General features: G+C 51.1%; 1 protein-coding gene across 1 annotated transcript; it reads left to right on the forward strand.

Annotated features, from left to right (window-relative positions):
* Positions 1-9,703, forward strand: epn3b (epsin 3b). Its single transcript, XM_030352072.1, has 12 exons — positions 1-152; positions 720-878; positions 1,622-1,705; positions 1,833-2,019; positions 2,155-2,307; positions 2,763-2,884; positions 3,970-4,056; positions 4,950-5,079; positions 5,941-6,141; positions 6,343-6,435; positions 7,673-7,978; positions 8,308-9,703. Exons 1-12 carry the CDS (start codon positions 84-86, stop codon positions 8,598-8,600), a joined length of 1,884 nt encoding a protein of 627 aa, XP_030207932.1. The 5' UTR covers positions 1-83; the 3' UTR covers positions 8,601-9,703.
* Positions 9,704-11,127: the final 1,424 nt, after the last annotated feature.

Consider the following 11,127-nt stretch of genomic DNA (forward strand, 5'->3'; position numbering starts at 1 on the left):
CACACACACACACACACACACACACACACACACACACACACACACACACACACACACACACACATACTGACCTCACCATCACCATGACCACCTCAGCCCTGCGTCGCCAAGTGAAGAACATTGTGCACAACTACTCCGAAGCAGAGATCAAGGTATAACGTGTTGTTGGATTATTAGTCTTCTTTTTGTGTAAAGTATCCACCTACAAGTGTGTAATACGTATAATAACAATACTAACCTAGAGTTAGCTTAAAGTGACATATGGTCAGTAGGATTACATGAATGTTTGACATGCTACGTACCTAGCAGTTACCCCTTCATCTTTGAATAACACAGGCCAACGACATTATGGCCCAATCCCATTTTTACCCCTTACCCCTTCCCCTTACCCCTTCAAAACAAGGGGGAGGGGGAAGGGGTAGAAATGGGATTGGGCCTTAGGCAAAGGGGTAGAAATTTAAGTAAGGGGTAGAAATGGGAGGGGTAGAAATGGGATTGGGCCTAAGGCCCAATCCCATTTCTTACCCCTACCCCTTACCCCTCCCCCTTGTTTTGAAGGGGTAAGGGGTAGAAATGGGATTGGGCCTATGTGTCTCTATTTTAACTGTGAACAGGGGGAAAGGTTTGCGGTCAATGGCTCTGGCTAAACTTGAGTGTGATCCATATCATGCCGATGTGACAAGGAAAGGCGTTGTCGTGCGTCGTCTGCGGTTGTGCAGGTGCGCGAGGCCACCTCCAACGACCCATGGGGGCCCTCCTCCTCCCTCATGACGGAGATCGCTGACCTGACCTTCAACGTGGTGGCGTTCGCCGAGGTCATGGGCATGCTCTGGAAACGCCTCAACGACAGCGGAAAGAACTGGAGACACGTGTACAAGGTGCTGAGACCCTTTACCCACTCTCAGACACTCTCGATTTGACATGGTGTCACTGTTTGATTTGACATGCTTTTATTTACCCTTGACTTGGCGCTCGGTCATCCTCGCACCGTGCCTCTCCACCGCCCACTATCCGTGGCAAGGTCTGCCTTTTTGCGTTGACGCGCCTCCTAGCTGATATTGTTCTTGTGCTCCTCCTCTTCTATCCATTTGTAGCTGGATGGTCTACGGGAACATAGCCAACATTTGTCAATAAATATACCGCAGAAATTCTCAAGCAACCGGGTGGACGTAAGAGGAGGTGGCTCTACCACCTCCAGAAATGAAACAGGAAACAATAGTTCGCTCTGGGCTCAGTTCTCAATAGTGTGAAGTGTTTGTATACAAGATGAGTCACAGCCCAGCCTACACCTTGACACCTCTGTCTGTTGGTTGACAACTTAAACAAAATGTAAGAACTTCAATAGTAGAAAGAGTGTCACAGCATGTGTGCCTATGCTAATGCTTATAATAACAAATGTATGACCATAATCTCTCTCTCTGCTCTTTGCTTTGTTGTCTGACTTGTGCATCACAAGCAGATCACTCTAACTGACTTGTGCATCACAAGCAGATCACTCTAACCTAGCAACTTACTGCTTTTGAGTTGACCTGTTTGACAGTGTTAGCTAAATGCTGCACTGCATTAACTGAAACAGATGTGATCTGTGACCCTCAGAATGATGATCAGTGTTTGATTCCAGGCCCTGACCCTTTTGGACTACGTCCTGAAGACCGGCTCGGAGAGGGTCGCGCATCAGTGCCGGGAGAACGCCTTCACCATCCAGGTACCCTACGTCAAAACCATAACACAGCTCCAGCCACCTTCGGACGTTCTTCATCAGGCTGTTCTTGGAAAGTGGTTCCAAGCGTTCGGTCTGACGCACATGACGTCTTCGGCCGGTGGATTTTCAGACGCTGCGGGACTTCCAGTTCGTGGACCGCGACGGCAGGGACCAGGGGGCCAACGTAAGGGAGAAGTCCCGCCAGCTGGTGTGTCTTCTGCGGGACGTGGAGCGACTGCGGCAGGAAAGGAGCCAGGCCTTGAAGACCAAGGAGCGCATGGCCGGCGGCGGCAGTGGAGGTGGCAGTGGAGGAGGAGGTGGAGGAGGAGGCGGAGGTAGCGGAGGAGGAGGAGGAGGAGGAGGAGGAGGTGGAGGTGGTGGAGGTGGAGGAGGAGGAGGAGGTGGAAGTGGCAGTGGAGGAGGAGGTGGAGGAGGTGGAGTAGGAGGAGGAGGTGGCAGTGGAGGAGGAGGGGGAGCTGAAGGGGGGATCTACGGAGGGGTCCCCCCGTCCTACCACCCCGGCCGGCGAACCAGCCAGCCCAGCATGGCCGTGCTCTACGGGGAAGAGTTCAGCCGTTCGCAAGGCTCTCCGTCCTCCTTCAACTGTACGTTTGGCTTCTGGTGCCATTTCTTCTTCAAATCGCGTCTGACCCTTCTTTTGGCATGTCCCTTTTTTTTCACAACAGCAGCACTTCCACAGAGTTTGGATCTTCTGGGTCTTCAGGGCTAACGACCCCCCCCCCCCCCCCCCCCCCTCGCTACGAGACTACGTTAGAAACGGGCATTACTTATATTGAAATCATTACGTATTGAAATCATTGATGAAATAGACAGTAAATCAATGAAATGATTGAAGATCACGGAGAGGAACCCAGAGAAGCCCATTTGCTGCATGCGCCGCTCACTACCGCCCTCAAACAACTCTCCACGAATGTTGTCGAGGTGTGCAGCGGAGAACTAGCGCCAAGGAGACGTCAAATCACACCGCATGCAGTGGCACCCATATTGAAACGCCCCTTCCATCCTCATTCCCTGCCTCCCTCTCGCCTCCTCTCCTCAGCCTCGTCCTCGTCCCCTCGAGAGGCGGCCTCCGACCTTGAGCAGGCCCGCCCCCAGACCAGCGGGGAGGAGGAGCTTCAGCTGCAGCTGGCCCTGGCCATGAGCAGGGAGGAGAACCAAAAGGTAGAGTTGCACACGTGCTGACCCACGCGTGTGCGCAGAATCACACAAACACACTCGTGCATGCATACGCACATAGATGCACCTAGGAGGCTAGCGGGAGCAGGTACAAGGACAAAGTGTCACGGTCTCCTCTTTCGACCCGCCCCCACGCCCACCGTGTCTGGGCTGCGTGTGAGTGTGGTGTGTGTGCCTGACCTCTAGTGCTGAATTCAACCGCCATGCATAGCAGAAGCACACCTCTGGCACGGATTGGAAATTCCCTGTCATTCCGTCTTGTTTTTCGCTCTCTCTGTCTCTCTCTCTCCATCGCTCTTTCTCTGTCGCCTTCTTGATCTCTCATTCTATCGCTCTCTGGTGGTCGTAAATGTTTACAGATAACCTTTATATGTTTGTACTGCATCTGTTTTCAAGTAAAAATAAACGATGCATTCCCTTACCAAGGATGCCATCCCTTCCATCTTGCTTGCCCATCGCACTCCAGTTACCATGGCGATGAAGCAATACACTCAACTGCATGTTGCATCGAGACGTAGCCTACAGGACGATGTACGTTTTCCCCTTCACTTTAACACACAATTCATATACCTTGATACCGTATTTTCATTGTTGGATTCTCTTTGAGTTTTTTCCTGCAAGCTTTTCGTTTTACCTTTTCGACGCTTTAATCCATAGCAACTTTGAAAGAGAAAAAACAGTATATTGCTTTCGGTACAGTAAGGATGCACTCAGAGGTCACTCTGTAGTTCCTACAAGACAAGAAAGGAAAACTCAATTTGTTTTTTTCTCTGTCAATGGTAACATGTAACAAAGAACGTAGCAATAGATAGATGGATAGATGGATGGATAGATAGATAGATTGATGGATAGATGGAAAGATGGAAAGATGGACAGACGGACAGACAGACAGACAGACAGACAGACAGACAGACAGACAGACAGACAGACAGACAGACAGACAGACAGACAGACATCGCAAGAGCTGCCAACGATGGCGCGACGGCTGTTTCGCGTTCCTCTACGCCTATAAATGTTTGTCCTCACCGTTGCTATGGCAATTACAATATGTCATGACGCCGCCTCTGCAGGAGCAGCGCTGTCGCCAAGGCGACGACTCACTGTTACAGAAGGCCCTGGACGAGAGAAGGAGGGAGAGCCAGTCAGACACGCAGGAGGTGAGGGTTGTGTTGTATTGTGTTGTGTGTGTGCGTGTCTGTGTGAAGTGAACGCATGTGTGCATGCGATCATTTCCATGTGTGTGTTTGTGTGTGTGTGTGCGCATGTGTGTATACGATCATCTGTGTGTGTGTGTGCGCATGTGTGTATACGATCATCTGTGTATGTGTGTGTGTTTGTGTATGTGAAAATGTATGTATGTTTGTGTATGTTTGTGTGTAAATGTGTTTTTTGTATAAATGTACACGTGCACAGTGAAGTGTGCTGCGGCGGGTGACGGCGTGTGCTTGGGGGTCACGGTGGTTAACAAAGGAGAACAGTGAGTGAGCAGGGCCTGCAGGGGTACCTCCGTATGAGGGGCGGGGAGGGAGAACCGTCCAGGCTCCAGGGGAGACCGAGGTGAGCTGTGCTGAATCAGGACTCGGTTACATCTCACCTTGAGACCTAACCCTTTATCTCTCTAGGGGGCCGGCTCTGTCGGCTCTCTGGCTTGTGATTGGTTGTGGGTCTGAGTTTTTTTCACGTTTAATATCTCTGGTTTTTAGAACCATAGGCTTTTTCCCTCTTTTATTTATTTCTATCTTCCAAAAACCACTGTCTACAACAGTACACATACTGTCTGACACCCATTGTGATTTCCAGTAGTTCTGCTGCTTTCATTTAGATGCATTTAGCTCTGTGCTTCTGCTGATTTAGGTTGTACCTTTGATCATTCGGTAACTATGAAAATAGAAGCATTGCCCAGAGCTTTGCTATGCAAGTAGGTATCTCAGTGAGGTTAGGGTTAGGGTTAGGGTTAGTATTGGCTGAAAGTATTGCAGCCATCATACATATATTAGAATATGATTAGGCTACCATGATGAGTATTTAACTTCCATGCCTGTCTCCTTAGCCCTCTATGCTGGATCTGGTGGACGTCTTTGGGGCCCCTCCCTCTCAGGTCACACCTACCTCCAGTAATGACCTCTGGCCCTCCACCCAGCACGCCTCGGACGTCTCCCCGGACCCCTGGGACTCTGTGGGTGAGTGGGTCCCTCCTCCGGCCTCCTCCCATGGTTCCAGCTGTGCTGTGCTGTGCCCTGTTACGATATGAGGAATCGGGCTAGCTTCAGGGAGCCTATGGTCAGGGTCAGTACTGACGTCACACAGAGGGGGCGCTGTTGAGCTGCTTATTTGCGTGAAATTACAACAGCTGAGGATGCAGGGGGGGATCTCAGTTTGTGAGTCTGAGGTGAGAGATCTCAAGGCGGGATATAGGACCTATCCCGAAGGACACACGTTTTGCTGTCAAGACACTTCAACGAGGGATCTTTTGGTTGTTTATTAACGGGGAGACTGAACGACGGGAATCGACCTGCGGCTGGTCACCGGGTTGACGAGGTGCCGGCGCGGCGTGTCACAGAGAGAGCTGTTCGCCTACGTTGGCTGTGTACCTTCCACCTAGCCCCCTAGATGGGGGGGGAAGGTTTTGGAACATACCTCAGCGCACCTGTTACGTAAATTAAGCACATAAGCTGTAATTACTACACACAGCCACAAGGGAGCAGGATCAAACATCTGACGTCACATAGGCGACGCCTACTTCACATAGGCCACGCCTACTTGATACATCCGCAGCCCCAGGAGCCAGATGGGGTCAGAAACATAGGCAGACCCGTTGAGAGCCTCGGGGCCCTTTCTCCACGCGGGTTGGATACAATTCCCCCCCTTTTGCTTCATAGTTACCATATTTAACAAATAAAGTGAGTTAAAAGCGACCCGCTTTGAACTACTTTCAACAAGAACACGACGCACCACGTAGGGACAGGCTTCAGGCCGTCCACCCGGGTGATAACCCCTGCTGCACCACCGCAACCTCTGGGTGTTCTGTTGTGCGTCGGCAGCGGTCCGCTCCGGCAGCCCCCTGCGGGGCGGTCCCTGGGGGGATGCCGCGGCTGGCCCGGCCCCTCCCGCCGCGGCGCCCGCCCACGCGTCCAACCCATGGGCCCCGTCCTCCGCCTCGCCCACGGACCCCTGGGAGCCCGAGCCCCAGTCCCCCAGCGACGGCCCCCCTGGCTGGGGGAGCCCCGCGCACCGCACTGCAGGTACACTCCAGATTTATTGGACTTCATTGACATTTATTCATGAAGGCAAAAACTTCTTTAGGCTAAGGACTTATTATTCAACCATAATCAGAGGAATTTATTTTTTTCCTCTTGAATGTGTATTGTGTCGGTGTAACAATGGTATCGATAGTACTTTCCTAGTGTTGGTGTAATTATTGGTCACTTACTTCATCTGTGCAGGAGTGGATGAGACGGACCCGTTCTCCGTGGAGGAACAGGGGGGTCTGAACGACGAGGCTCCTCACATCTCCTCGCCCCAGCTGGTTGGAGCAGGTAGGATACAGCACAGAGGACCACCATGGCACTTCAACAGTACTTAGCGTTGTGTAGCCTCTTATCCTAGCTATCTTAGTTGTATACGCGGTATGGGTTTACTTAGCAATTGTAAGTGCTTGCCGTTTGTTTCTATGAATCTCCGTACTTTACCGACAGCGATATATGGTGGTTTCTCTTTCTTCTGACAAATGTGCTTATTGTAAGTCGCTTTGGATAAAAGCGTTAAAAGCGCTAAATGCCCTAAATGTAAATGTAAATGTGAATGATCAGCATGGACACTCCAATTTGATATGAAGTCTCCAAGTGATTGAAGGAAGAATAAGTTGGATCTAATAGCATTACCTTACACTTAATATGCTATATACTCTATGTATAAAAACAAACTGTATTATACTCTATGTTTCACACAAACATATCCTGCTTTACACGCTGAGTCTAGTTATTTCATGTCCAGTTTGTGTTTCTCTTCCACCGTTCCTTTTTATATTGCATTGTTGAAGGAGCCTGAGACTCAAGAATTTCATTCCCAGCGACTGCTGCTGTTATTGTCGTGCATTTGACAATAAGCCATTTTGAATCTTGATTGACCTCATCAGTCTTAGGGGCCACTCACACTAGGGCCGCGGCCCCGTGCCCGAGCTCATTTGCATGCTAAAGTCTAGAACATTTGGCTAGTGTGACCACGCCATCCGTATTCCAGCACGGAACAGCCCCTTGGCCACGGCACACTTGGGAGAGGTGTGCCGTGGCCAAAGTACAGATGTTAATGAGACGACACGCGCACACGCGCGGATACGCAACGTGAGCTGGATGACGTAGTCCTTGCGCGACCCTTCTTTCTTTATAGGTCCATGCCCTTCTTCCCCACAACCATCATTTTAAACAATGGCGGCAAGCGGTTCACGAATGGGTTTACGTTGGTGCGATAGTGAAGTCGAGTGTTTACTTGAAATTTGGGCCGACGACAGCATTCACGTTGTTCTTCTCCATTGTTGCTATGGCGGCGAGGACGCTTGGTGATGACATATTTATCGTATTACGACGTGACGACGTATGTATGAAGGAGCAATCGTGCCCAGGCCACGGCCTTTGGGAGCAGTGTGACCACGGGCCAGCGGGGGGAGTGGGGAGGGGGGGAATCGTGCTCAATCTTCCTGCAGCACGGAACAGGCAGACTTGCCTAGTGTGAGTGCGCCCTTAATGACTGCATGAGGAACCCCCGACCTCCCTCTAGGTTCGGACGCAGGTCCGTTGGACGGGCCGGCGGAGTCGGACCCCTTCGGCGACGCGGACGCCGCGGCCTCCGGTGCGTTCGGCTCGGAGCCCCCGCAGGCGAGGCCGCAGGTGAACGGGCGCGGCACGGCCAGCCCGGAGATGTTTGACCTGTCGCGCCTGGCGCCGCCGCTCAGCGCCCCGCCCCTTCGCATGTGCCGGACCCCCGAGGCCTTCCTGGGGCCCACGGGGGCCTCGCTGGTCAACCTGGACGTCCTCATCTCCTCGTCGCCCCCCGGCAAGGTGCACCAGAACCCCTTCCTCTCAGGTACGGCTTGGCTCTCTTCGCACGGTGTACTAGTGTGCACACTCTTCTGTACCTACCATCTTTTCTTATTCTTTTTACATATTTTTGCACATTTTCCCTCTATTTTGTCATCGCCGTACTTTCGTTGTTTTACATTTTTGACTTACTTTTATTCCATTGTGTATTTTCTATGATTGTGAGCTGAGCCATTCTCACAGAAACAATCCCCCCCCTCCCCCAACGAGATCACCAAAAGCCACCAAACCAAAGCCATGTGCTTCTGAATCTCAATGCGCTGAGCCTTGGTCCCCCCGCTCCCTCAACCCACCACCTGGCCTTCTCCTCTCCAGGCCTGACCGCCCCGTCGCCCACCAACCCCTTCCGCTGCGACCAGCCCCGGCTGACCCTCAACCAGATGCGGCCGGCCTCCACCTCGCCGCTGCCGCCCCACATGCTCCCCTACAGCCCCTCTCTGCCCCTGCCGCTCCAGCGCCAGCAGCCCGTGCTGGCGTCCTCCCTGACCCAGCCCTCCGGCGGGCCCATGGACCTGCCCTCCAACCTGCCCCGGCCCCTGCTCCCCCTGTCCCCCCGCCCGGCCCCCCGCGCCCAGGCCCACGCACACAGCCACAACCCCTTCCTCTGAGAGGAGGCCCGCAGCCCGCAGCCACGCTTCTACCGTCCCGGTGGCTCTGGAGGGGCCGGAGGACACGGAGGAAACGCGGCTATTCCTGGGGGATTTGATGGATTGTTGCTTTGTTCAAACCCGGGTTGTTCCACTGTCCCCGGTGGAAGTGGATCGAGGCTATGGCTCTGGTGTGAGCTAATCCTAAACCGGGTCTTTATCTCAGTCTAAGGACACCCCAAACGCTATAACGTTGACTCCTGAAGAGGCAAATGCGCACATTTGTGGCGTGCGCTCATATACACAAACATGCACTCACTCTCACACACACACACACACACACACACACACAAACTATCACAAAGATGCGAATGCACAAAAAGTGAGCATCTACACACAAAAATGCGCCGATGTACGGTGCAAGAGTTCACAGAGCACTCCTGATACACCCAGAGAACAGGGAGCGGTGCTTTAGGGGGGGACGTACAGGAGAGCCTTACCTGCCACCGCTGATTTTACCTTCTGGGCCCACGGGGTCCTCACTGCTGCTGCTTCACCGAGAGCATGAATGCAACCCGCTCACCCGGAGCTCCAGAAGTTATAACCGATGGAAGCCACGAGCATTTAGTCAACGGAGGGAGAATGTCTATATCCATGTTGTCGTAACCCATGTGGTCCTCGTTTTATTTCCTGCTAAGTGATACCAATGCCTACGAAGTAGAGGAAACGGTTGTCGAGAACGACGAGGTTTTGCATCGAGCGGAACAGTAACCGATGTCCATCCACCACCCCTAACCAGACGACCTCTTTGCTCAAACTTAGATATCAGCCACCGTCGACAGCTTTGACACCAGCACTCCCAGCCTCCTTTAATCATTTAACCACACAATGGGCGGTACCATGAGAACTATGTGACTCAGGTATGTTCCAACATGCCAGCAAAGACACACGCGCGCACACACACACACACACACACACACACACACACACACACACACACACACACACACACACACACACACACACACACACACACACACACACACACACACACACACAAAACGATATCGGGTTAATGCTCTGCTCTCAAACCATGTGTGACTGGACGCCAGTTCCACACTGAAATGGGGGGGGGGGGAGGATGTTTTGTTTTTCCTCTTAGAGGGGGGGGGCAGTTATCCGTTACAGGACCTAGAACACGTGTCCCTCATGGGGCACAACCAGCCTAAAGCAGACTCAAGGGTCTGAACCCGCACCTCATCCGAAACACTGACTGTTCCCGACCCGTGCCATGCTCTGCTGTCCTGGTGATCGGCTTCAGTGGGGCGGACATCAGGGAGACCAAAAAGTCCCTCGGCCGATAGAAAGGCGGTTATTCTGCCATTAACGCAGTAATGAAAGAGCTGATTGGTTAGATTGCGGCGGGGAATACGCTGTGAGGCAGGAGAGGGAAGGTGGAGGTTTGGTCCAGAGGAGGGCAGTGCTGGCTGTCCTCCTCCTGTTCTGCTGATCCCATCAGTCACAACATACGATACTCTGGCCTCACTTAACACAACTTCATGCAGAAGACCTGCCTATGAGTGCACATAAGCTTGGTACCGATTCAACAGAATGATTACCCATACAGTATGATGATATGTTATATCAATAAATGATTGACTGGAGTTTCCATTACATAAATGGTGTTTGGTTATTATTTTCCCTTGTAAAACTGTAAAAACATTCCCATTTGTTGAAAATCTAGAATTCTAATGCGATTATTATATTCAATTCTCTGGAGGCGTATTTATTACCATAGTTAGTAAGATGTAAACAAAGTTATAGGATGTTTTCACAGTTCAGAGAGCTCACTGCATTAATTTCCCCACTAGAGGGCGACAAAAGTATATAAAAAAGATAACTATTCCAGAAACGTCCTCACGCTCGATTGGTATTGTCGGTTGAAGGTCAAATTAAATGAGGGACACACACACCCACACAACGATTTGTTAATGCATGAACACAAAATGGGCCAAGTGTAATCACAGAATGTAATCAAGACAACACAATCAGCAACATATATTGAGAAGCTCAAAGGCTTTTCTCTCATGTTTGGCATTTCTCCTCAGACATATCAAGTGCACCCTATAGTCTAATCCAACATTTAAACAGTCTGGACCCCAATAGAAGTCAAGCCAGTTTTTTTCTCTCTCCAGATGCTGTTATTACAACATTTAAGCAATATTCTTCGACATATGGTGTTAATTAGTGTAGGAGTAGTTGAGCAACATGTAATCAATGGACTACAAGGTTGATAGCTGAAAAAAGTCACTGACTTTTTATCGAGATAAATAGGCCTCTTACCCACATAAATATATATCGCCCTTGGGAAAATAGAATGAACTGAACTGAACTGGAGATCCCTGTTGGGAGCGAACTGAATGTCTAGCAGCCCTCTAGCCCTTCCATGCCTCCAGCACTACATATTTTAGACGGCCTTGCAATGTTTCCCATCTGAAACTTAAGTCTCATGAAGGCACATTCCAAATGTATTTAAATAAAGGATACA

This window comes from Gadus morhua, chromosome 3 (assembly GCF_902167405.1).
Source record: "Gadus morhua chromosome 3, gadMor3.0, whole genome shotgun sequence".
In the NCBI taxonomy this organism is placed as follows: Eukaryota; Metazoa; Chordata; class Actinopteri; order Gadiformes; family Gadidae; genus Gadus; species Gadus morhua.